A 27,546-nucleotide genomic window follows, 5' to 3' on the forward strand; every position below is an offset into this window, starting at 1 on the left:
GTTTTTCTCAAAAGGAAGGTATAGACTATGAAGAAACCTTTGCACCTACTGCAAGATATACTACTATCTTTGGTTTCGTTGGCTGCTACAATGGGATGGAATATTCATCAAAAGGAAATAAAAACAACATTTCTGAATGCAACCATCGATGAAGAAGTATACATTGAACAATCAGAAGGCTTTGAGATAAATAGTAAGGACACACATGTTTGCAGACTCAAGAAAGCCCTATATGGCTTGAAGCAAGCTCTTAGGGCATGGTATGCAAGAATGGATGCATATCTCTTAAGAATTGGGTTCGTCAAAGTTTTGCAGATCCAAACCTATACATCAAGGTGGTGAAAAATGAACCAATCATAAGAATTGGGTTCATCAAAAGTTTTGCAGATCCAAACCTCTACAACAAGGTGGTGAACAATGAACCAATCATTATTCTACTATATGTGGATGATTTGTTCATTACAAGTGTGAAGCACAAAATACAAGAATGTAAGAAGATACTGGTAGCCGAATTTGAAATGAAAGATCTGGGACTCATGCATTATTACTTGGGTTTGGAAGTCTGACAGAAACCTGGAGATATTTGGGTCAAGGGAAATACATAATCAAGATATTGTAGAGATTCAGTATGATGGATTCCAAACCTATGACTACTCCCATGATCACTAATCTCAAGAAGTTGAGAAGCTTCAACTCTAGTCTCATCGATCCTACTAGCTATCATAAGTTGGTGGGTTCTCTAATGTACCTAGTAAATACAAGACTTGATATATGCTTTGTCGAGAATGTTCTTAATCAATTTCAGTTGAAGCCTCATCATGACCATTGGATAGTTGTCAAGCATATTTTGAGATATCTACGTGGCACTATACATCACTGCCTAAAGTATGATGGAAAGGAAGTCAAGTTAACAAGTTTTACCGATTCCGATTGGGGTGGCAGTGAGACTGATGGAAGAAGCACTACAGGTGGATGTTTTAGCTTGGGATCTTTTATGATTTCGTGGATGAGTAGAAAACAAGATCCTGTTGCATTAAGTAGTGTTGAAGCAGAATACATTGCTGCATGTGAAGTAGGAAAGGAAGCTATGTGGTTAAGGAAACTTTTGTCAGATTTGTTTGGGAAGCCTCTGGATCCTACTGTGATAAATTGTGATAATCAAAGCAACATCAAGATGTCTGAAGATCCCGTATTCCATGCAAGGACAAAGCATATCAACAACAAGTACCACTACATTAGGAGCCTGGTACAATATGGGGTCGTAAAGCTATAAATATATTACAACAAATGAACAGGTAGTTGATGTATTTACGAAGTCTCTTCCGAATAAGAAGTTTGAATATTTTAGAAGCATGCTTGGGTTGGTCGATATTACAGATTTAGTTGATAGGGAGAGATGAAGCATCTAATGGCGGATGCTTGGGAGGACATCTGGTCGACCTGTGTTTTGATGTCTAGATCTCGAAGAGGGAGGGTGGCATTGGTCTTGGAGCTCTGACCTTGGATATGCACCTAGATCCCTGGGTTGATGGTTAGTTAGTAAGCCTGATGGTACCTAGACTGGCTGAAAGCTTTAGTCCATCTTAGTCCCACCCAGATAGATTACCCTGGTCAGGAATCTAGTCCGTAGCATTGAGTGTGCTAGAACTCTTCGTAGTTCATGTCATTTTGAAACCTTCCATGTACTTGTATCTATGTGTAAAATGTAATTATGAATACCTCCCTAGTTAAGAGGGAGTGTTGAAGAATGTAACTAGCTTCGGTATTCATAATTGTACTTATCAAAAGAAAAATGACTTATTAAAGCATGGGTTTCATGCTTGAGTCAAATTTTTCTAGGTCAAATTCCCCATTGAGGACTTCTAGGTTTTGTCTTGAGTCATTAGAGTCATTGTCATTATTATTAGACCCTTCTTGGGCTTTTGTATCATGTAATAAGAATTATTTTTAAGTCAAAAAGGTAACTTGTCACCTCCACACCAAGTCGACCCTGCCCTCAACAAGTCGACCTGGATTAAGGCAATTCAACCTCACAAGAAGCCTATATATGGAGTAGTTCGACTTCATTTGGAGAACATCATTAACAAGTTCGATCTCTAAGAAAGCAGTAGCTGGTAAAGAGTGCAAAGTTGAAGGAGAAGAAGGATAGACGCTGAGAAGAGGAAAATCGAGCTTTTGGGCTATCTTTCTCTCACACGTGCGAAGATATTGACTTGAATCTAGGGTTGAAATTTTGTCTCTGTTGCAGGGTCGAAATTCTGAAGTTGGGGGCCGAAAATCTGATATTGGGGCCAAAATTCTGATTTGAAGCTACACCTTGAAGCGTTGACACTTGGAAGGCTAAGAAAAGGACATCTACAAGGAGGAAGGGCTGAATTGGTGGTTGGAGGAGGTCTTTGTCTAGATCTAAGGAATCTAGAAGTGTCTCATCTTGAATTGAATTACTGAAGGAAGAGTTCTTAACTGGGTTTTCCCCTTATAGGGGTTTTGCCCTGGTTGTGTGCCTACATCTTATGTCTCTTGTTCTTGTGATCTTCACACATACATAATTTGGTAATTGCTTGATGAAAGATAAACTAATAAAGAAGAAAAATAGGCCAACATAATTCACAAGTAATTATCAAGAAAGAGGAATCAAACCCTAATATCTACTAGCATTGATTTCTCAAGAATAAGGAGATCAAAGGCACACTTTGTATCATCATTCTCAAGCACAAGTTTGTGAGCAAGAGAGCTTGTGGAGGAATGAGCTAAGAGTTTCTTGCGCGATTTATTCTGGAGAGTGTTTCTTCTCGAAAGTGCACATAGAAATAAGGGAAATCCCTATTTAATAGGAGCTCAGCTAGTGCTAGGAAATAGGGGCCTATTTCCTATGGATTTGCACTAGGAAATAGGAGCATCTATAGCGCATCGCAGGAGGTAGAAGATCAACATCTTGCAGGTTGTTTCAAGCCTAGATTAAGGCTGAGAGATCAGATTGTATTCTCTATTGAAGCAGGGTTATTTGTAAGAGATCTATTGCTCAGTTTTTCCTCAGTAACTAAATCAAACGAGGGTTTTCCCAGTTGGGTTCCCTACAAAAATGTGTTGTTTCTTGTGTGAATTTGTGCAAATTATTTCTGATCTATTTTGCTGCTATTTGGTAGGGAAATTTTGTGTCTATGTGAAAAAAGAAAACTTGTTTTTAGATTGTTCATACTAGCATATTAGAATTTTCGTGGAAAATCTACATGGTATCAAGCTTTGAACAAGAATCGATCAGTGCATAGTCTTCAAGTTTGCAAAATGACAACTCACACAGGATTAGGATTGAGAGAGCAGGATAGACTGGATGGCTCCTCCAATTTTGGTGTTTGGAAAGTCCACATATTGTTCTTGTTGGACGAGTTTGGGCTGAAAGAATTTATTGAGCAAGGTGTTGCAGAACCTTCAGATCCAAACGAGTTGAGTCTCTTCCAAAGGTAGATGGCCAAGGCCAAGAAGATGATCCTGGATGGACTTCAGGATCATGTAGCCCCTCATGTTACAATTAAAGATACAACTAAGGACATGTGGGATGCCTTAGTCAAGCTCTACCAAAACTCTTCTGAGAACCGGAAGATGGTCCTCAAAGAGAAGTTGAGGACAATCAAGATGCAAAAGGGTGAGAGTGTAACTACCTATCTCACCAAAATTCAAGAAGTTTGTGATGAGCTAGAAGTTGTTGGAGAGAAGCCCATGGACAAAGAGCTAGTGCAGGTGGCTCTAAATGGGTTTACCAAAGATTGGCATACTTTTGTTCAAAGCATTATTGGACGAGATAAGTTGTCGGATTGGGAACACCTATGGAGTGACTTCATCCAAAAGGAGCTAAGGCTCAAACTAATTGGGAACACCTATGGAGTGACTTCATCCAAAAGGAGCTAAGGCTCAAACTAGTTGAGACTTCTAATAACAGTCGCAAGGGATAGAAGGAGGAGGAAAATCTTGCTCTTGCGGGGAAAGTCAAAGGCTAGAGAGTCAAAGTGCAGAGCGAGAACAGTCAAAAGGGTGATAAGAAGAAGATGGATCTGAGTAAGAACAAATGCTTCCATTGCCATACCTTTGGACACTATGCTTCTAACTGTCCTAACTGGAAGAAGAAGGGATCGAATAAGGAGCATGTAGTTGCATCAATTGAGGTAGATGAGCTTGACTCTTAGTTTGAGACAGGCTTCTCATTGATAGCTTGCATAGAAAGTTCAGTAGGGAGTAGTACATTGTATATTGATTCAGGAGCCTCTTTCCATATAACTGGAAATCGAGAGTATTTCAGCCAACTGGATGAGAAGGATATGCAGGTGAACATTGAGCTTGGAGATAATGGCAAGTACACTACCAAGGGAGTTGGTACTATTAGCTATGAGAGGGAGTCAAGTAATACTCTTCATCTTAAAGATGTTTTCTATGTTTCATGGCTGAAGAAGACATTGATTTCAGTAGCTATTCATGAGGATAAAGGATATGATGTCATCTGCAACAAAGGTAAGGCTTACCTCCAACACTTGGCTTTTGGATGTAAGAAAGAGATAGGTGTGAGGGTGAAAAACCTCTACAAGTTGCATGTAGAGACTGATGCAGCCTTGAGCAGAATGTAGGTGAACTTTGGCACAGGTGCATAGAACACTTACATCATGGGGCGTTGAAGATTCTTCAGTAAATTGCCACAAAATTACCAGCAAGAGGCCTTAACAAGAGCGGAGTGTGCAAGGGATGCACACTTGGAAAGTATGCTAAGTCTTCCTTCCATGGTAAAGATAGCAGAGCCAAAGGTATTTTGGAGTTGGTGCATTCTGTGTGTGGGCCCTTCTCTTCTCCATCACCGATGAGACACAAGTATTATGTTACTTTCATTGATGGTTTTTCTCGGAAAACTTAGATTTATTTAATGAAAAGGAAAGATGAGGTCCTAGATAGGTTCATGGAGTTTAAGGCCTTGGTAGAAAAGCAGACTGGGAAGAAAATCAAGGCAGTGAGAAATGACAATGGTGGAGAATATATCTCCAATGCCTTCAAGGAGTTTTATGCAAAGAAAGGTATTAGAAGAGAGTTGATAGCACCTCATAACCCTTAGCAGAATCGGGTGGTGAGAGGAAGAACAAGAGTATTGTTGGAGTAGCTAGAGCCATGTTGCATGATCAGGATCTGCCTAAGTTCTTGTGGGTAGAAGCATGCAATACTACAGTATTTATGCAGAACAAGAGTCCACACAAGGTGCTTGGACGAGCTACACCAGAGGAGGTCTTCACAGGCAAGAAGCTTGATGTTTCACACTTTTGGATCTTTGGCACAAAGGTCTACTGTCATGTGTCCAAAGATAACAAGGAAGAAGTTGGATGCCACAACAAAGAAGGGTATCTTTGTGGGGTATAGTGAGACATCTAAGGCATACAGGGTGTATCTTCCAAGATTCAGGACAACAGTTCTCTGGTGAGATGTGAGATTCTAGGAAGATAAGGCTCTGAGAGTTTCCTTAGAGTGTGAATAGATTGTAGTTCCTGAGGAGGAGCTACTCACTCCCAAACAAAAGTCACAGCCAACACCTTAGACTCAGCTACAGCCACAGTCTAGTGGCAAGAGGGTAACGTAGCAGGATTTGCAGCTAGATGAGGAGGAGAAACCAGGTCGAGAGCAGACAGATCAGCCAGAGCCACCCACTAGAGGGAGGAAGAAGGCCAAGTGGGCTGAGAAGTTGATTCAGGAGGCTCAGGAGCAGGTCGAGACTCCTAGCACCATGTTTAGGCAGAGTAGATAGCCACAGAGATACGCAGGTTATATGGCACTTATGACAGAGTTAGTGGACACTAAGCCTTCTTCTTATGAGAAGACAAATTCTTAGTAGGTTTGGCAAGATGCCATGGTGGAGGAATATTCCTCTATCATGAGGAATGATGTCTGGGAGATTGTTCCACGACCTGAGGGGAAATTAGTAGTTGGATCAAGATGGGTGTTGAAGCACAAGTGCAAATGAGAGTGTGGAGAAGTTCAAGGCCAGGTTTGTGGCCAAGGGCTTCTCACAGATTGAGGACATAGATTATAAGCAAACCTTTGCCCCACTAGCACCGTATTCATCTATCAAGACTATTCTGGCACTTGCAGCACAAATAGGATGGACGATCCACCAGATGGACGTGAAGACAACCTTCCTCAATGGAGTTGTTGAGGAGGAGATCTATATAGAGCAGCCATAGGGGTTCAAGCAGTTCAGTAGAGACACAGATGTGTGTAGGCTAAAGAGAGCTCTTTATGGACTCAAGCAGAGTCCGGGAGCATGGTACACTCGGATTGACAGCTACCTTCAAGGATTAAGCTTCACTAAGAGTGAGGTGGATGCTAACATGTACTACATCATGGTTGGAGGGCTTATGCTCATTCTAGTACTCTATGTCGACAGTCTTATATTGACTGGAGATGAGAGCTTGATCCAGGATTGCAAGGAGGACCTTAGAAGGGCGTTTGAGATGAAGAATATGGGGCTTATGCACTATTACCTTGGCTTGGAAGTTTGGCAAGGTGATGGTGAGATCTTCATGGGACACGCCAAGTACACAACAAAGATTCTCCAGAGATTTCATATGCAAGATTGCTGGCCCATGGCCACACCTCTAGTCACATACAAGAAGATCTCATTAGGTCGTTGATGTACTTGGTCAACACATGACCTGATATTTGTTTTGTAGTCAACTAGCTGAGTCAGTTCACGGTGGAACCGACCAAAGTGCATTGGGTTGTTGCAAAGCATGTGTTGAGATATCTCAGAGGCACAACAAACTACAGATTATGGTACAGACAGGTCCATGGAGTGAGGCTTAAGGGCTTCACAGACGCAAATTAGGCAGGGAGCTCCACAGACAGAAAGAGCACTTCAAGTGGCACCTTCAACATTGCGTCAGCTGCAGTTTCTTGGTATAGCAGAAAGCAAAGATCAATTGCACTCAGTGTTGAGAATTCAGTAGGGCAATGAATATGTTAATTCTCTTTACCTGATAATTGTTTGTGTTACTTTTTACTTATTAGCTATGTTCATTATTATTCCAATGTGCAATACATCAAACAACGACCAAAACAATAAGAACAATGACACAGTATATAGGCTGCAAGCTAAGGCCAAAACCCCTCCTCTTGAGGGGAAAACCCGTAAATCTCTTCTCTTCTTATAGATCTTTCAATTGACGAATACCATGACCTAAAGACTCAAACAAATACCCTCCAAGATCAAGTTTACCACAGCCTCCTGCTTCAATATCTTTGACCTCCTAGTAGATCTGAAATTCTGCCCCCCCAGCAACTGTTGCAACTGTTGTTGCTTCTCTTAGAGACTTCAATCTCCCTCTAATAGCCTTCCTCTTGACTTCGCTTGCCTTGTCTTGAGTCTTAGGGCTAATAAGATGCCCTAAGAGACCTTTGCTTGCCTTCCCTTCTCTTCTTCTTCCAAGATCGAACCACAAAAGATCCCAACGCAAAAACCCTAACTTTGATCTTCCCAAGAGAGATAGATAAGACCCAAAACACTTCGACTTCCTCTTCTTCGCACTTCCTTCTCGACTTTCTTCTTCTTCTTCTGCTTCTTTGCATAAGAGATGAGTGAGTGGTGAATGGACGACGAGTTCCTCTCTATATATAGGCTTCTTCAAGGGTGAGTGTGGCTCTTCATGTAGGCCGACTTTACAGCTCTTTAGGTCGACTTGATCTTGGAGGTATTTTGACACTTTAAAAACAAAATAATTTTTTCTTTACAATTTACAATGTGCCCATAGGGTCTTCAATATATGACAATGACTCTTATACCTAAGACAAACCCTAGTACTCAGTGGGTGCTTGACCTATAAAATAAAAGAACTTGAGCATGAAACCCATGCTTCAATAATAATAATAATTTTCTTTTTATTTTGTATTTACAAGAATACATTTCATACTTATGAAAATTGAACCTAGTTACACATTTTTCAACACTCAGTTCAGTAGAGGCCGGCTACATGTTTGCTAGTCAAGCAACTTGCAAGGCTATTTGGATGAGGAAGTTACTTGTGGGACTTTTCAGACAGAGGATGGAACCTACCATGATACATTGTGATAATCAGAATTGCATTAAGCTCTTTGAGAATCTAGTGTTTCATGATTGCTCAAAGCATATCGAGATCCAATATCACCATCTTAGAGATTGTGTGTAGAAGGGGATAGTCAAGCTACCATACATTCCAAGAAGGGAGCAGACAACATACTTCTTAACAAAGGCATTGGCAAGAGGCAGCTTTGTTCATGATAAAGATAAGTTGGGAGTTGTACAAAATCCCTTCCTCGCTAACAGGAGTGTTGAAAAATAGTGAAGGAATGGATTCCTTGATTTGTGCTTTAATTCAAGTAATTGATTTAGTAATCTTCTTAATCATGCACGAGTTCCTGTGATGTGGACGAGTTCAAAAAACAGTTTGACTAGTGCGAGTTTGTGGAGGACCGAATTATTTGTTCTCTAGTGTGAATTAAATTGGGAATTGAAAGCTCAAGTGGAGTTAGCCTCCTCACGAGTTAACAACTTGTGTTGAATTTTGTTAACTAGAAAAGCTTGTTCAACTCCTAATTTAGAAAACTCACTAACAATAGCCAAATCAAATTGCTTAAAAGGAGATCGAAGGCGCACTTTGTATCATCATTCTTGAGCACGAGTTTGTGTGCAAGAGAGCTTGTGGAGGAAGGAGGCAACAGTTTCTTGTGCAAATTATTGTGGAGAGCATTACTTCTTGGAAGTGCGCATAGAAATAGAGGAAATACCTATTTAATAGGACCTCAACCAGCGCTATGAAATAGGGGCCTATTTCCTAAGGATTTGCGCTAGAAAATAGGAGCATCTAGTATGCATAGCAGGAGGAAGAAGATCAGCATCTTGCAGGTTGTTTCAAGCCTAAATTAAAGCTAAGAGATCAGATTGTATTATCTATTGAAACAGGGTTATTTGTAAGAGATATATTGCTCGTTTTTCTCGGTAAAATTCTAAAGCAAACAAGGGTTTTCCCAGTCGGGTTCCTTAGAAAATTGTGTTGTTTCTTGTGTGAATTTGTGCAAATTATTTATGTTCTATTCCACTGCTATTTGGTAGAGAAATTTTGTGACTGTGAAAAAGAAAACGTATTTTCAGATTGTTCATACTAGCAGATCAGAATTCTCATGGAATTGTACAGTTTGGATGGAATTGTTTGAGCTTTACAGGGCTGCCAGCTGTTTTTGATAGATATCACCTAGCACGGGACTTGAACTTGACCAGAAAATCCAAAATAAAGATGCTTTAAATATTTTCAGTTCCATCTAAAACTCATTACCTTTCTAAAACATTACATTAGTAAATATATCACTATTACAGTAACTAAAAGACCATCTTTTGACTTGGGTATTGGAATGTGCCTAGAGGTTGTTCAAATCCAAAGGGGTTCTTTCTTTAGTGTCATTAGAATGTTACAGCCGACAACCAGTTTCAATGTTGTTTTTCTTCTTGGAATGCCTACAACAGGGAGTTGATTATAGAGTTCTTAATCAATCTAAAGCTAGAAGGATTGATGGAAGCAGATAGAACAATGTCTGTTAATTTCTTGACTGCCCAACTAAGTTGCACGAAACGGGGAAATGGGTACGAGTTTCCGAAACGGGAAGCGATACGAAACGCGACCTCCCCAAATTTTGGAAACGGGGAAACGCGAATAGATATATATATATATATATATAGAAAATATTTAAATATATATATATATGTGTGTGTGTGTGTGTGTGCAATCATAAAGCATAAATTATACATTATAATTTATTACACTTAAACATTAAGATTTAACTTACATCACATTTACTCATGAATGATCACATAATGAAAATAAAAATATCGGAATATCCAAAAGCAACCTTTATTAGATATCCAAATCTCAAAATCAGCCTTTATTTATATTAATACATGAGGCTGCAAGTACAATAAAGACTATAAGGCTGCAAGAGAGAGATCCAACTCAGGATTTTCTGCATCCACATCCCATTCTTTAGAAGGACCACTGTTGTATTGGGAGTCTCCTCCTACATAGTCGAACGACCTTAGTGCTCTTGATTAAATATACGTTTCATACCCTAGTACCCTACATGATCTTGATTATTGGGAGTTTCCCCTGCATAGAGGGCTTGGTTTTCTTGATTAAATACAAATTCCATACCTTAGTACATGATAAAATCCAATGGAAACATTGCAATCCCCCCAATCCTGAAATCCTGAAAAACAAATAAGTCTGTTGGATTTTGAGTGAGATCTAAAATTCTACTTTCTCCATATGAAATCCAATGAGGGCGAAACCACTCTCAAACATCCTGAGTCATTTCATGGTAATGTTAAAAATTTAAGTAAAAGGATGAAAATGAAAAATAAAGGAGAATATCACTTTTACTTTAAGAATTTAACATTACCATAAACTGCATATCAACACTAGGGCAAAATTCACTTTTATAACTTTAGACACCCATCTAGAAAATTGAAAAACAAATTTGAAAAAAAAAATTAAAAAAAAACAATTCAATTGGGAAACGCGGGCGTTTCCGTTTCGGGAAACGTGGCAGTACGGCCGGAAACGCGTTTCCTGGCCGTACCAAACGCGTTTCCGCGTTTCGTCCCAGTTTCCAGCCGGAAACGGGCCCCCCCCCACGTTTCCTGCAACATAGCTGCCCAAGTGTTAAATTTGGCAACAAGGCCAAACATCACTTTGGACAATTCTTATGAGGCAACTGATATTTTTCTTGGATTCCTCTTTCCGAGGGGTGTATGATTGATCTAAAGATCATCCCATTCTAACATGTACAAATAAAGTTATGAATTTATTTTGATTATGGACAAATTGTCAAGGTCGGCCAGCCATCAAATTAGCCTCCTCCAGCCTTCAACGTTGCATATAAATACAAGGTGCCTCCTCCTCATTTTGGCATCACTCTCATTCATCTTTCTCCCTCTCATCTTGATTGGGTACAGGTTTCTGGGCTTCTCTCTCTCTCCACACGTGCAAAGGAAGGTCTGATTTTCTAGGTGCTGCGTTGAACAGATTTGACCGAAATTTCAAGAGGCCAAAATTTCAGGCGGCTGACTTTGACCAGCGTTGACTTCAGTTTTGCGAGGGAGACTTCTGTTTGGGCAAGCCGCAATTCTGGGCACAAAAACCGAGGCAGTTTGACCCCTGCGTTGACCAACATTGATTGCCCTAGTTCTGGTTGCTGTGTTGACTTTAGTTGACCAGGTTTGACTGGTTAATTTTAGACTGTTATGGGCTGCATTATCTTGTTGTTGAAGGCCCAGTTGACCAAAGTTGACCAGGCTGTTTTGGAGGTCAATTTATGTTTCTATTTCTACTGTTTTGACTGATCAGATTAAGCAAATGAATATTGTAAATTGTACTCTCTCTGCTGAACTTTTGAAAAATTATAAGAAGAATTGATCAAGGGTTTCCCCACATTGGGGTTTGCCCCTGGTTGGTGCCATATCTTGTGTCCTCTTGTGTTGATTTGTCTTCTATTGTTGTTGTTTATGTTCTATCTGCATTTTACTATCATGATGATGTGATTACTGAACTAGATATTGATATTGGGCTAATAAAGAAATTGAAGTAAAAGTGCTCTAAGCATAAGAACATACCATTGTTATCCTAAAATTAACATGGAATCGGAGCTGAGGTGAAGACAAAGCCCAAGCAAGAGTGAGAAGAGCAATCACCAAGAGGAGAAATCATTGATCAAAGACAAGATTCAATGGCTTCCACATCCTACTTCAAGTCTGATTATAAGCTTCAAGATAAGTATGATTATCATGCATGGAAGATGTCTCTTGATTTGATATTAGAAGAACAAGATGTGATGGATTATCTGCAGGGAAAAATTTCAAAACCTCCTTCTAATGCATCGGCTGCTGCGAAAATGAAATACAAGAAAGTTGAAGTCAAAGCCAAGAAGATCATCAGGGATTCTATTCATAAGCATTTAGTTGCTTACATTTCCGATTTGAACACATCAAAGGAGATATATGACAGGTTGGTTTGCATGTTCAAATCTAGCAATGCAAATCAAATTATTTTCCTCAAGAATAGCCTGAAGGATATAAAGAAGGGAAAAGGTGAGGATATTCAATCCTACTTTATGAGGATTACTAAGATCAAAAATGATCTTCTTTCGATTGGTGAAGTTATTGCTGACAGGGAGCTGACTCTCATTTCCCTTGGAGGTCTTCCTCCCGAATGGCATGTGTTCAACACTACTATTCTCAATAACGGCAGAATTCTAGGTTTTGAAGAATTGCTGACTAGATGTTCTCAAGAAGAAACAAGGATGATGGAAGTGGAGATGCCTTCGAATAGGAATAATCCTACCACATTCTTTGTCATGCCAAGAAGAAGAACAATGCAGTTTCAAAGAAGCAAAGTCGAGGAAGACCGAGATTCAAAAATGGAAGGAAGGGAAGGTGCTTCGTTTGCAACAAGTTTGGTCACTATGCCAGGGAGTGTCCAAATAGAAGGGATACATCTCATGATGATGATCACAATCATTCCAGGGGCAACATCAACAATCAAAGGAATGGCAGGTTCAACAACAAAGGGAAAAGATCGAGCTTCTAAAAGAACAAAAAACTCCAGGTATGATGAGTCTATTGTTGTAAATTCTAAGCAAAAAGGAATTTTATCTTATATCTACCCTCTTTGCTGCCTCTTCTCTGGATACTTTGGGAAATTGGTTGATTGATAGTGGTGCCTCAAGGCACTTCACCAGGTATAAGGAAGCTCTTTCAAATCTAATAGAGAAGGATACAAATTTGGAAATTATCCTTGGAGACAATGCCACTTATCCCATGAAGGGAGTTGGGAATGTTACCCTTCAATTGAATCAAGGTAACATCATTCATCTTCAAGAAGTACTATATGTACCTAATCTAAAGAAGAATCTTGTGTCTATCTCGGCGATGGAAGACAAAGGACTTAAGGTGGCATTCATTGATGGAAAGGTACGTGTATGGAAAAGAAATTTCAAGCATTTACTCTTGGAGGAAGTCCACTAGGAGCTATGTCTTGCGACACATCTCTTCAATCCGAACTATGGCACCGGAGGTTTGCTCATCTTCACTATAAGGCTCTACTTGATGCAAGGAAGATGGTTATAGGTATGCCTAAATTCAAAATAGAACATGAAGGTGTATGTCAGGGATGTGCCGAGGGAAAACATACAAGGGGACCATTCCCCTCAAGTGATAGCAAGACCATAGACATTTTGCATATGGTTCATTCTGATCTATCCGGTGCAACGCTCGTGAACTCATTGGGAGGATACTTATAATATGCAATCTTTATAGATGATTTCTCTCGCAAGACTTGGATATATTTCTTGAAGAAGAAGGACGAAGTATTCTCATGGTTTCGTTCTTTCAAAGCTTTGGTCGAAAATCAAACTGAGAAGAAAATCGAAATATTGAGGGTTGATAATGGAACCAAATAAGTTCAAAGATTATTGTAGAGAAGCTGGCATTAAGAGGGAGACTACTACCGGATATACTCTTGAGCAAAATGGTGTTGCTGAAAGGAAGAATCTTTCTATTGTAGAAGACACTTGTGCCCTGCTTCATGATCAAAGCCTTCTGAAGTTCTTATGGGCCGAAAATGCAAACACCGCTGTGTATGTTCAAAATAGATGCCCTCATCAAGTGTTGAACTCCAAGACCCCCGAAGAAGTTTTCACCGATAAGAAGCCTGATGTTTCTCACTTTAGAATTTTTGGTAGCCCCGTATATTTTCATGTGCCGAAAGAAAAGAGAAGCAAATTGGATGCTTCCAGGAAGAAAGGAACATTTGTGGGCTACAGTGAAACTTCTAAGCATATAGAATCTATGTGCCTGTTCAAAGAGAAGTGGTGATAATTCATGATGTCACTTTCGATGAGGATGCTGCCCTTGGGAAGATTAGTAACCTTCCTCTTCCAATGAAGGACAAAGAAGCAGATTCCGGAAAGCAGGGAGAATCGTACGATGAGCAGATGCCTGATGCTAAAGGACCAATGGATCCCATTGATCCACCCCCTCATGAGCCCTCCTCCTCGAAAAGGAGACCCTCATGGCTTAGGAAGACTCTCGAAGATGCCAAGAGACATGTTGCACCTAGGGGAACATTTCGTGAAAGTAAGAAGACGAATAGGTACCAAGGGTACTTAATTGCTATGAGCACCATTGTTCAATCTGAGCCTTGCACATTCGAAAAAGCTGCCAAACACCAGGTTTGGAAGGATGCAATGAACAAAGTGTATGAGTCAATTATGAAGAATGATGTCTGGGATGTGGTCCCTAGACCCAAGGACAAATTCGTTGTCACCTCAAAATGGCTCTTCAAGATCAAAAATGGAGCTAGTAGAAGTGTTGAAAAGTTGAAGCCCAAATTCGTTGCCCGAGGCTTCTCTCAAAAAGAAGGTGTAGATTATGATGAGATATTTGCACTGGTTGCCCACTACACCACCATCATTCGATTATAGCCCTTGTTGCCACGCAAGGATGGAATCTTCATCAGATGGATGTCAAGATTGTCTTCTTGTATGGTTCACTTAAGGCGGAAATCTATGTAGAACAACCTGAGGAGTTCTAAGTTCAAGATCGTCAGTCACATGTATGTAGGTTGAAGAAAGCCCTCTATGGGTCGAAGCAAGCACCCCGAGCTTGGTATGAGAGGATCAATAGCTATCTAATGAAGCTAGGATTTACGAGAAGTGAAGTTGATCCTAACTTTTATTTTAAGGTTGAGAATAATAGACCTCTCATCTTGGTACTCTATGTGGACGATCTCTTTCTGACAGGTGTAGACCCTCTTAGTCATCAATGTAAGAGGGAGTTGGCTTCTGAATTCGAGATGAAGGACCTGGGACTGATGCATTACTTCCTAGGGTTGGAGGTCTGGCAAAAGCCAAGCAAGATTTTCCTCTCCCAAGGAAAATATATTGTGAAGATTCTTGAAAGATATGGGATGGTGGACTGCAAGTTCGTGACTACTCCGATGGAACTTAACTTCAAGAAGTTATGCAGAAGTGCTACTGGGCCCGATTTGGGAAATCCTTCTGAGTATCATCAACTCATGGGGGCCTTGATGTTCTTGGTGAACTCCCGTCCGTACATATGTTTTGTAGTATACATTGAGCCAGTGTATGGTCGAGCCTCATCACATACATTGGATTGCTGCTAAGAATCTCTTGAGATATCTTCAGGGCACAACCAATTATGGATTGAGATACACTACTAGGAATCTGAGGCTCCATGGTTACTTTGATGCAAACTGGGCTAGCAGTGTGGTAGATCGTAAAAGCACATTTGGATGTTGCTTCTCTCTAGGTTCTGCTTCGATATCATGGATGAGCAGGAAGCAGAAGTCGGTTGCCTTGAGCATCACTGAGGCTGAATATATTGTTGCTAGTTTGGCCTCCTGTGAAGCTATTTGGTTGAGGAAGCTCTTTAGTGAGTTGTTTGGACATGCGTTGGATACCACCGTGATCTTCTGCGGCAATCAGAGTGGGATTCATCTTTCGGAGAATCCCGTGTTTCATGACCACTCCAAGCATATTGATATCAGGTACCACTATATCTGGGATATGGTACAACGAGGAGCAATAAAGCTCCAACACATTGGGACTGATGATCAGGTTGCCAATATTCTTACCAAGCCCTTGGGAAAGGTCAAATTCTTAACCTTCCGTGAACGACTTGGAGTCGTGGAGAGACCCCCTTATGAGGGTCACGTCTGAGATGGATGTTGAGCTCTGGGAGCTCCGAGGGGCTTGGGGTACTTCTTGGAGCGATGAGCGACCATAGGGTGAATGGTTCACCTTCCCCTAATGGTGCGCAATGTACAAGGTAAGTGGTTCACCTTCCCTTGTGATAACTCATGGTGGCATATGCATAGGATGAGTGGTTCACCTTCTCCTATGGCATATGAGCAAGATGAGTGGTTCACCTTCTCCTGCCGACACATCCTACCCATGCAGTCTGGGACTCATGGGAAGTACCTCTCATTTGGCCAATGTGTAAAGAAATGAGGATAGGAATAGTACTACTGATGGACGCATCGTGTACTACCGTACTCCCTATGCTAGGATGTTGATATTGATCTGAGAGTAATGGAAATTGGCTTCGGGTCAGTTAATAGTGGTATGACACACTCTTTATTATTGGAGACTGACTTCAGGTCAATGGAGAAAGGTATGATACATTCTCGATCATTTCTTCTTTCTTCATGTTGCAACAGAGCAGAGCAGTGACAGGGCTGGTACAGATTGTCAGACAGTTTGGCAAGGGATGTTCTCCCTAGTTGAGAGGGAGTGTTAAATTTGGCAACTAGGGCCAAACATCACTTTGGACAGCTCTTATGAGGCAGCTAATATTTTTCTTGGATTCCTCTTTCCGAGAGGTGTAGGTTTGATCTAAACATCATCCCATTCTGACATATACAAATGAAGTTATGAATTTATTCAAGGTCGGCCAGCCATCAAATTAGCTTCCTCCAACTTTCAACGTTGCATATAAATACAAGGTGCCTCCTCCTCATTTTGGCATCACTCTCATTCATCTTTCTCTCTCTCATCTTGATTGGGTACAAATTTATGGGCTTCTCTCTCTATACGTGCGAAGGAAAGTCTGATTTTCTAGCTGCTGCGTTGACCGGATTTGACCGAAATTTCAAGAGGCTGACTTTGACCAGCATTGACTTCAGTTTTGTGAGGGAGACTTCTATTTGGGCAGCCACAGTTCTGAGCACAAAAACCGAGGCAGTTTGACCCCTGCGTTGACCAGCGTTAACTGCCCTGGTTTTGGTTGCTGCATTGACTTTAGTTGACCAGGTTTGACCGGTTAATTTCAGACTGTTTTGGGCTGCATTATCTTGCTGTTGGAGGCCCAGTTGACCAAAGTTGACCAAGCTGTTTTGGAGGTCAATTTCTGTTTCTGTTTCTACTATTTTGGCTGATCAAATTGGGCAAGTGAATATTATAAATTGTACTCTCTCTCTCTGCTGAACTTTTGAAAAATTATAAGAAGAATTGATCAAGGGTTTCCCCACATTGGGATTTGTTCTTGGCTGGTGCCATATCTTGTGTCCTCTTGTGTTGGCTTGTCTTCTACTGTTGTTGTTTATGTTCTAACTGCATGTTACTATCATGATGATGTGATTGCTGAACTGGATAATGATATTGGGCTAATAAAGAAATTGAAGTAAAATTGCTCTAAGCATAGAACATACCATTGTTATCCTAAAATTAACACCAAGAGAGGGCCATGAAGTCCCAAAGTTGCTCTTCCATTGTGCATGCATATGGGCAAATGTTTGGTGACTTTGTAGGGAAAAAATGGTCCTCCTCGCACAGAAATTCAAAGTTCTATTTATCCAAGGTTGAACATAAGGATATGAACAATGACAGCATACAAGTGCTGCAATACAATGAAATACAGAGCCTGATTTCTCATACCCAAAATTTTGCAGTATTTCAAAAATTCTAAATCACTTAACAGAAGACATTAAGGTTTGGACAACCCATTGTTAAAATCCCTTAAGGCACACTTTTACACGCATTGGTTGTGTTCCTCTCTGCCCGAACATGAATTCTGGCACTTGGAGACAATCTTTAAGGTGTAATTTTTACTAGAAGAAAAAGCAATGGATCCACGCTGTTATCAAATATGTTCTTCTAACCTCTTGGTACTCGGGAAGAATACAACCTAAAACGAGTTTTATTTGGTTTCCAGCAAGGACAAATTTAAGGACAAATTTTTCTTAAGGTGTACAAACCTTAGCAAATCTTACTAGTATGCAAACTATAAAATTTATTAGAAATTTCACCTATAATTGTTCTTGTTTCAAAGATATAAGAGAAGGATATGCATGTCTGGACATGATGTTTCAAGAACTAAGATTTTATTCTGTCGCGGACAAATAACCGAAGTTACAGTAATAAAGAAATAAAGGACGTTCTGATGGTGATTATCAGGTTTTAAAATTCACTGGATGATTACAAAGAATTTATACCATCTTGTGCGCTTGCTGTTGAATATAGGCAGATAGAACGTCCTCAAATAAGGCAGACTGCACACTGCGAAAGACAGCTTGATGAACCAACAACCTGGCAACTTATCTTGGACGGTGGCCATTTCTACTTGGAATTATTTTATTAACTAAACACTGCTCAACCGATGACAATGTATTAGTGAGATTGATGTGATGGCAATAGTGGGCAGTATACTCTATAGATGGGGAATCAAAGACACTCGATAACTACGGATTTCTTAGCTGGAAATCAATTATTTTATAAAATTGAGCTATAGAAATCTGCAATGTGAAACTGCAATAGTATTCGAGAACCACATTCTAACTTAGTCTAACAAACCAGAACCTCTGAGGTTTGCAGAAGCTAAACTGCATCATCATTGACATAGAAAATGAAAAAGGGCTATATTTCACTGGTAGTTAATATAAGCTAAATAGAATTAATGACAAATCATTATCTAAGAAAATGGGTTTTCGCGGTGCTATATGATAATTTGACTCAAAATATGTTTGACTAAATTGACCCGAAGTTTTCGCAACTGTGGCTAGTTCGTGGCGTACTCTGAGCAAATTCCTTGGATTTACTTTAAGTTCAGTTTAAGTTACCCAAGTTTCCAAGAAAATCAACCTGTCCAAAATAAACCTTATAAAATAATTCCCTATAAAATCAAGGCATAAACTCCAAAGTGGATAGTACGCTTGTGTGTGACAACTATTACCGGGGTCTTCCCTGCGACTCGAACCTTGATTCATATTCTGAAAATCCTCGCCCTCTGAGCTCCATCAAACACTAGAACTGACAACAAAAAAGTGGGGCATACACTACGAAGTATATTAAATTCCATAAGAGAAATTAAAAGATATGCTGTTTGGCAATAGCATTAACCTCACCTGTTGCATCCTAGTCGCAGAAAAGAAACGGGAACCGGGATTAAACCTCGAATTTACAACCCTGAACTTCAAATATATGGCAATTTAGTGTTAACCTAAGATGAAATTGTGTTTATCATATTCGTTGTTGAAAGGAAGAATTTGCTGAAGCGGTACCTATGGTCTGACAGCATTTTCCATAGCGTTGTTCTCTGCATGTTGGTGTCCATGGGCCGTGGAATTTAGCAGTTAGGCGAGTTCATTTTCAAACCCTAAGGCGCCATTGAAACCCTTACCCGAAAGCATGTTCTGTAACCGCCCAACACACGCAGTAGCTTGTCGTTTACCTCATAGTGACTTTTCTGTTATATTTAGCTCCAAGATTTTAATTCATAGATCAAATACACTATTTGAATGTTGTCAAGATATCAACGTGATTTTAAGAGATTACATGTTTAAATTCATTTATAGTGAGAGTTTTTGAATGTTACCAAGGTATTTGTGAAAAAATTGTATTAAACAAGGTTATATAGTTAGTGTGTTTTGAAAAAATTTATTAAATTAGCTATTTATTTTTTTTTGCCTCTTAGTTTAATTAATTGAATTTTTTAAATAGTAGTAGAATAAAATTTCATTGTAATTAATTATACTCGTAGATTTTAATCATTTTACATAACTTATGTTTTGTTGAATATAGATTACATATGCATTGAAATCATGTTCTATTGCGATATAATTTTGATGCAAATATATATCATTAGTGACTTACAATAAGTAGGAATGCAGAATATCTTATCTATAAAAAAAACAATAATAATAACATCAATTTATCTTGGATGTGTGCTTATATTATCACAATATGTCATTTTCTTTTAAAGTTTGATGATAGAGTTGATAAAGATATTGAAAAATGAAAAAAATAAACATTATTAAATTATTAAATTTAATAAACATTGTAGAGTATAGAGTAACCTAAAAAAAAATATGGTAAAAACTCGATTTGCAACAAGATTTTCAATTTATGAAACTTGGTAAAGCAGATTTACACAAAATTATCTATAGGAAGTTTTATTTTACTTGTAGTAAAGCACGTTGACATAAATCCCCTATTTGTCTTTTTTCCTGGCATGAAACCAAAAACGCGGCCAAGTAGTAGTAGGAGCTAAATAATTGTGAAAGCAGATAGCAGAGATGTATGTAAAAAGAAATTACAATTTCTAGCATACCATTGAGCAAATGATCAAATTTATATCATTTTATACATAGAATTCATTTTATTTTATTTTTATTTTCTTGCTATTGCCATAAAGTTTAATGTAAATACAAATGTTAATTTTCTTTTAATAGGCACATATGATAAATTAGCTATTGTTTGCATGTCATAGTGTATTTTGAAATAGTTTATAACGTTTTTCCAATATAGCTTTGATTACATAGATAAAATAATGCTTCCCAAGGCGCATACACACAATTTTAAAATTCCTATGAGATGAAATAGAAACCTAACGACACCTAGTCAAAGGTCGGAGCTTATTCGTTTGATAGCATGTGAAGGGAGAAAATGTCGACTCCCAACCATGGCGTGGACGCAGAAAGAGATTAAGTCGACCCTTGGAAATATGCATATTGCATTTCAAAGTTGTGCCCTCACAGAGTAAAATGCATGTATGATATTTTTTTGCTTTTCAACAAAACCCTAATTCAAAGGAAAGTGGTTGCAAGTGTTGGACTTTGTGATTGTAGAAGCTAGGTGCCATGGAATCAGGATAGCTTTCAGCTTATTAATAATTTCGATGCATATCGTGGGAGGGGTTGGTATGTTCAGTGGGCTCGTGATGCTTGGCAGAGCAGAGAAAAATAATTTAATATGTTTCCCATGAAGAGACTTGGATTGAAGAAGATTCTTTAGTCACGGTTTGATGTTCGGTAAAGCATAGAAAAATAATTTAATGTGTTTCTCATGAAGAGACCTAGACTGAAGAATATTCGTCTGTCACAGTTTCTCTATATCAGGGGAGGAAGGGTTGATGAGGAAATCAGAGCAGAGAGGAAGGGAGTGGGGTCGGTGTTCAGATCCCACAGGCACCACAGGAAGGGACCTGCCCGTTTTCACAATCTCGACTACGAGGACCACAGGGGGACCACAGGAAGGGACCTACCCACTTTTGCGATCTCGACTATGGAGAGCACAATGGCTACATCAAGGGCATTGTCTCCGATGTTATCCATGGCACAAGGTGGGGTGTCACACTTTTGAGGGTGAGTTTCAGGATTGCCTTACGCTACAGGTACACGAAAGAGCTTTTCATCGCAACCGAGGGTATGCATACGGGGCAGTTGGTTTATTGCGATAAGAAGGCCAATCTTTGATACTTAGTCTTGGAAACATGGTTCGTAAACTTGCAATATTCAATGATGATATGATATCCAAGACATGACTAGGAGACATGTCTGTTGTTATGTCTTTGTTGTGATTTCCATTTTGAGACTTTAAATAACATGAGCACATTCATTCAAATTTATAGCATAATGTAACAAATTACAAAATTTTGACTAAACAAAATTCAGTGCTTAAGGAAAAAGAGTAGAGTATAGCAAAAGTTTGCATTGGACGTTTCTCAAAATACTTCCACAAAATAGAATTCAGTGCTTATAAAACTATTTAGTTGACAAGAATCGAAACTCACACATAGCAGGACAGATAAAAAATTGCAGACAGTGTTTCAAAACATTTATGTCACTATGAGCAAAAAAAGTAATTCCTCTACTTGACATGAATGTTTTACAGTGTAAAAGATTTTTTTGTGGTTGAACATAGTGATGTTCATTGTTCCTTCGGCATTGACATTTAAGATCTATAATAACCTGGTGTATTGCTTTTTGCACTTTTATCATCCCTACATGAGGAAAAAAATAATACAAAGTTCTTATTGAAGTTGGCATAAATAAAAAATTGCAAAATTTTGTTATATGACTAAAAAGTAAAGTTAAGAGGAAGGAGATGATACCTAAGGAGAGAAGAGAAAGTTGCTAGTTGGAACTTTGGGTTGTTTTGTTTTCTCTATTGTTATTGTCAGCGTCCAGAATCTCATCATCGCCATTGAGAGTGAAAAGACCATGTATCTATAAATTCCGCAACATATGAATTTTTTATTTTATTTTTGTAGATATTCTTGGTAAGACATAGTAGCCAATTCAGGGATTAGTTGCTTTAGAATTAACCTGTTTATGAGACAACATCACTGGATGCTATTATCAGGAGTTCTTGTAGTGCAATTGATAAAATGTTAAAAAAGAAAAGGGGTTTTTTGTTTGCACTTAACCTAAAATATTGACAAATCTTCTATCATTGCAAAGGAAAACATTGGGCAACTACATGTTGCACAAACAGGTTCAAATGGTGCATAACAACCCTAGTAAAAAATCCATGTAAAAAATATATAAGCCCAAGGTCATGGGACACATATTCCAAGCTGAATGGTGGGAAAAACATCCTAGTGTGTGTTCATTTTGGTTATTATGGCTAAAGCAAAATGGCGAAGGCAATGGAAAAGGCTTTAAAAAGGCATGAGGCATTAACTAGCATTTTATTTATGAAAAAAATGGAAAATAGGAGAAAAGGAAGGTGAAGAGTCACAAGTTGATGTGAGGAGGAAAATGAAGGAAAATAATAGAAAATGAAGAAAATAGAAGGCTCATTAATAAAAAGGCTTATGAGGATCAATTCATAGACTTTTGTCAATTCAGTTTTGGATCTCTCTCTTTATCACTCTTGGACACCTAGAGTTTCCTGGAGCACTTCAGCTTTGGATCAAGAAAAGAAAAGAAGGAAAGAGGAAGCAAGGAAGAGCAGGATCAAGCAGCCACAACGAGATTATTTGCAGGTATTAATTTGCATGTATGATTTCCCTTGCTAGTTTTGGCATGCATGGTTATGCATGTGTGTTCTTAGTTCTTTTGTTGTCACGAGCATGGGTTTTCCCAGGTGTGAAAGTGTTCTTAAACCTTGCCTTTCCATTTCCGGATAGCCATGGTGTGATGGGTTCTCATGTTTTTGGTTGAGCTAGATTGTTGAATGGATTCAGAGCTGAGTGAGGTGGATCTCTGAAAGGAAGAACACATAGCCTAGTGATCCCTGAACTAGATTGTGGATTGTGGTAAAGCCACAGCTTAGTGACCCCTCAACCGGACTATGGGTTGCGGTAAAGCTAGATGTTGTGTTGCCTCGGTGGGCCTAAGAATCCTCGAATGGTGAATGGCGAGATATGCAGTAAATCCTAGAGGTGGGTGCTCTCCATCGGGCCTAGGAATCCTGGGATGGGATATATGGTAAAGCATAAAGGGTGGAGTCTCGATTAGGGCATAGTGATCTGGTGTGGATTGTGGTAAAGCCCAAAGGTTGGTGTCTCGATTAGGCCTAGGAATCCTCGACCAGTGAATTGTGGGTACAGTAAAACCTAATGACTAGGAGACAGGAAAATTCCTCACATTGTAGGTGGAGAAATCTGGTGGCATCCATGCTTGTTTTGGCCTAGAGATCTAGTGAGGATTGTGGTAAAGCCTAGTTCTATTAATGAGGGTGAGGTGGTGTAGCCTCAAGAAGCCCTGGTTTAGTTTTGGTTATGAGTCCCATATTCATGCTTGGAATATGGCACGAGGGTGATTGGCTGAAAGAAAGATTTGGTTCAGCTAATCTATGGTCGGCTGGTTCATTGAAGTCCCATACCCAATTGGCTTTTGCATTTGTTAATAAGAGTTCCTTTCCTTGGCATTTTATGAGCAAGTGTATTGGTTCGTAAGTGGCATTTATGATTGATGTATCCTTATCATTTATGTTGTTTATATGCTGGATATGAGTATGTTTTATGACAGTGATGATGTATGGCTCTCATCATGTTTTGGTTGATAAATGAATGAACATTAAATATATGACCTAATGGATGATAATGTAGCTAATGTGATAAGGCATCAATGCTTCCTTATGAATCTCAGATAAGTATGAGACCCTTATGCTTAGATGTGTTGTTATGACTTGTAGATTACTTGTGCACAATGTGTTCGACAAAAATTTTGTCATGGTTAGTCTTAGTTAGGTCAATTCCTTGATAAAGTTTTTTGTTAGAGGCCTTGTCTTGGTATGATTTATTGCCTTAGAAAGTCGCATCAAGTTCTGGGCAGTGGTTTGGAGACTAGCCCTGAAAAAGTGGCTTAAATATCGCAGTCTCTGGCACAGAACTGGCTGAAAAAGACTGCAATCTCTCCCTTGAAGGCATTGTGGGAGCGACTGGAGGGTCCTAGTTGCATGCATGCCCATGTCATGGGAGAGACTGGGGGTTTAATTCATTTAATGGCTAGGTTAACTCGGGGTTGGGCACCTAGAGTGGTGGATTAGCTCATGGGGGTCCTATAGCACTTGAGGGAGGTATGTGAAGTGTTGGTTTGTTGATTCCACTTCCTTCACTGCACTTAGGGAGTTGAACCATATCATAGTAACTCTTTGTCACATGTTTACCCTGGTTGGTCGGTTACTTGGGTAGATGTGGGAGGAGGGTGTTACAGAGTGGTATCAAAGCATGGTTCAACACTTGGACTAGATGGGTGGAATGTGTTTGTCATGCATGCATGTAGGTTGTATATGTGTTTGTTGTGTATGCATGGTGATGGTCATTGTTGAAGTTGTGTTGTCATGTATAGGTTGATGATGTGGATATTGGGATGTGCTTGTCATGAATGCATGTCGGTTGTATATTCATTTTTTATGTATGTCAATGTTTATATGTTGTTATGCATGCATTGTCATGGTTATAGTTATGCATGTATAGTAGGTCAAACATGCATTGTGAGGTCATTGTATGTAGTTTGTGTCATTTGTGTTGGTTATTACGATACTAATGTGTTGGTTGAGATAGAACAAGAGATGCAAACTATTAGAGCGAGGTTGCAGAACTAGACTTTGGGGTAAGAGCAGATTGTCATACAAGTATTGTATGTTTGCCATGCAAGAAAGTTAGTTAATGGATTGTTATATGAATTAGGGTTACTTATATACTTGTCATTCTATTGTTGTTGTGGTTACATGCATGGTAGTGCGGTCATATGCACATGTGTTAGATAGTCATGTAGGATGGTAAATTGTTGTTATATGCATTGTTGTTGATGTTATGTGTTAGTTAACTTGATGATAATGTTATATGTTGTTGATGAGTATGATATATGTTTACTTGGTGTTGTTGTATGTTAGTTAACTTGATGATTAAGGTTATTGTATTAAGATCTTGATGTTATATATATCATGTTGATTTGGATTGGCCTATGCAAATGGTTATGGTTACGATATTTAGGTACGAGTCGACCTATTATGATATTATGTCATACTAATCTAGATTGATTGTGCATATATGATTATTATGCATGAATGACAATTGTTTATGAGTTTATGATGTGAACATGTTAGCTAGTTACTATTATCGATATTGTGACCTTATTTATGCTTGAGTTGATATGTTGTGAAGTTATATCATGCTAATCTAGATTGATTGTGTAGACAAGATAACCTCCCCTAAGATACATTAAGGTATGAGTTTGCTTATGTTGTCTGCTTGGTGCTTGAATGTTTGATTGTGTTGTTTTTTTGTTGTTTAAATGTTTGATTAATTGCATGACATGAGTATGTGTCTATGAGACTTCATGAAGAAATGATCTTATTTTAAGATGGTTGTACTAATACATATGAATTAAGACAATTGATATGTACTTGAGTGTAAGTAGGTTATAGTTGTAGCATTGTGTATTATGGCTGATGAATGTGAGTTGATTGTTGAGTGTGACATGATTGTTAGACTTGAAAAAGGTTGATTTCAAATTCATAGACATGATGCCTTGATTTCTGGAACATGTGACTAACATGTGTGACTAGTTGCAAGGAAACATGCTTGGTATTAGCATGACAAGGTAACAAATGATTTGCTTATATATACTTAATAGTTGTGTGAAGTGATAGCATATAGTAAGATTCAATTGTAGCAAGGTAAATGGTAAAAGAAAGGAATTGGGCAAGAATTCCTTCGGCTATGTTTGGAAACCATCATTCCAAATGAATGCTTTGCGTACATGAAGTCTTCTTAACCTTGATTTTGTCTAACATTATATGGGTATGTGCTATAGTTATGAACATGTATTTGATAGGTATATCAGCTAGTTTCTAGATATAGTTGGATCCATCAGGGAATTAGAGTCCCTTAGGAGATGGCATGGATGTGTTCGGTTACAAGGCAGCATGCTTGGCATAACAAGGTAAGGTAATTGATGTATTGTTATGTTTATTTATGCACTAACAATTATGTGTTTATGGCAGTATGATGCAGGGGATTGCATGGAAAAAGAGACTGCCATGAAGTTGTGAAGAAGGCTCAGGTTGGGCTTTCCCTTGGAGGCTTTGGGAACCATGGGGATTGAGTCATGGTGTTTGTTGTTAGCCTTGTGCTTTTGGTATTTTGTGATTTGTTGTACTTGATTATGCCTTTGTTTACATATGGTGTATGGCCATATTGCTTTGTTTGCGGTATCATATTGTTATCGGTTTTCATGGTTTTCTTCTTTTTGTTCATGCTCTTGTCTTTTATGTTGTAAGAGTGGTTGAGGGGAAAGTACCCCGAGGGTCCTTTGGGTTAAGACTCTACCAGACTGAAAATTGCTTATTCAAAGAAACACACACACAACCATTATCTTTACTGTAAGCAAATTCTAATGTTTAGGGTACGTACCTAAGGTCCTACGTTCGAGAAGGCCTTTAGGGTCCAAACCCTTCTTGGAGTTCCCTTCTTCTCCTTTGACCTGTAAAACAAACAAATCAAAGAACACAACAGTACATGGACAAATACTTATACACAAACCATCTTCATGCTATAAAGTTAGTTATAAAAATCTTTAAGTAACTACTTGCATAATGATTCAAGACAAGAATCTCATAAGCATAAAGAAAGATTGTTTCGGGAACCAAGACGTGTTTCTTTATATAAAGGCAAGCAAAGTACATATAACGGAAAGATTTCACCTGAAACACCTTCAGCAGGCTCCAAGCAAAGCTTCCTCCCGGATTCGTTCCAGCCTCAAGCCTCCAACAAGAGCTCCTTCCAAGTCTTACTCAATGGTGATATAAAGGATGAATGATCACCAATACATATGGAAACAAGGGTTTCCTATGCAATATGGGGGAAGTGCAGAAAGCACCAAGGACTTCAGACCTGGTCTAAGGGCAAAATCTCAGCATAATAATCTTGCTCTCTTTTCTCTCCTCCTTTGGCCTTCCCTTTGATGTCTTTTTATACCATCTCCAAAGTAGTTTTTTAGTTAGGAGTTGGTTGGGAACAGTTGGGTCACGGGCACTAACAGGTGATCAACAGGTAAAACCCGCGATCTCCGCCCGAAAATAAGGAATTTTTTTTTTTTTTAAGTGTTTTAATACATACACGCGGGTTGGGTATACACAGACCCGCGTGTACATGCGTTTAACTGAGGGCAATGTCGCGTATAGGGAATAAAACACTGTTTTTTAAATTTTAGGACCAGGTCTGGAAGGAGGGGTTGCCCTAGGCCATGA

At 39.0% G+C, this 27,546-nt stretch overlaps 1 protein-coding gene across 9 annotated transcripts in view; it reads right to left on the reverse strand.

Moving 5' to 3' along the window:
* Positions 1–19,366, reverse strand: part of LOC149255160 (uncharacterized protein ycf20-like) — a 39,755-nt gene extending 20,389 nt beyond the window's left edge. Inside the window, exons 1-4 of one of the 9 annotated variants that reach the window (XM_089460346.1) lie at positions 19,125–19,366; positions 18,969–19,029; positions 18,797–18,873; positions 10,203–10,257 (exon numbers count right to left, since the gene is read on the reverse strand). In XM_089460346.1, coding sequence (XP_089316472.1) covers positions 10,203–10,257; positions 18,797–18,861 — 120 coding nt within the window. In that variant the 5' untranslated portion in view covers positions 18,862–18,873; positions 18,969–19,029; positions 19,125–19,366. Of the gene's footprint in view, positions 1–10,202; positions 10,258–18,059; positions 18,197–18,796; positions 18,874–18,968; positions 19,035–19,124 lie in introns of those variants that run through there. The other 8 variants (XM_089460342.1, XM_089460343.1, XM_089460344.1 and 5 more) reach the window with 8 other exon arrangements.
* Between the last annotated feature and the right edge of the window lie 8,180 nt (positions 19,367–27,546).

The sequence above is a fragment of the Pinus tabuliformis genome, chromosome 7 (genome assembly GCF_031772625.1).
Source record: "Pinus tabuliformis cultivar Carrire ecotype Pingquan chromosome 7, CPIR1, whole genome shotgun sequence".
Lineage (NCBI taxonomy): Eukaryota > Viridiplantae > Streptophyta > Pinopsida > Pinales > Pinaceae > Pinus > Pinus tabuliformis.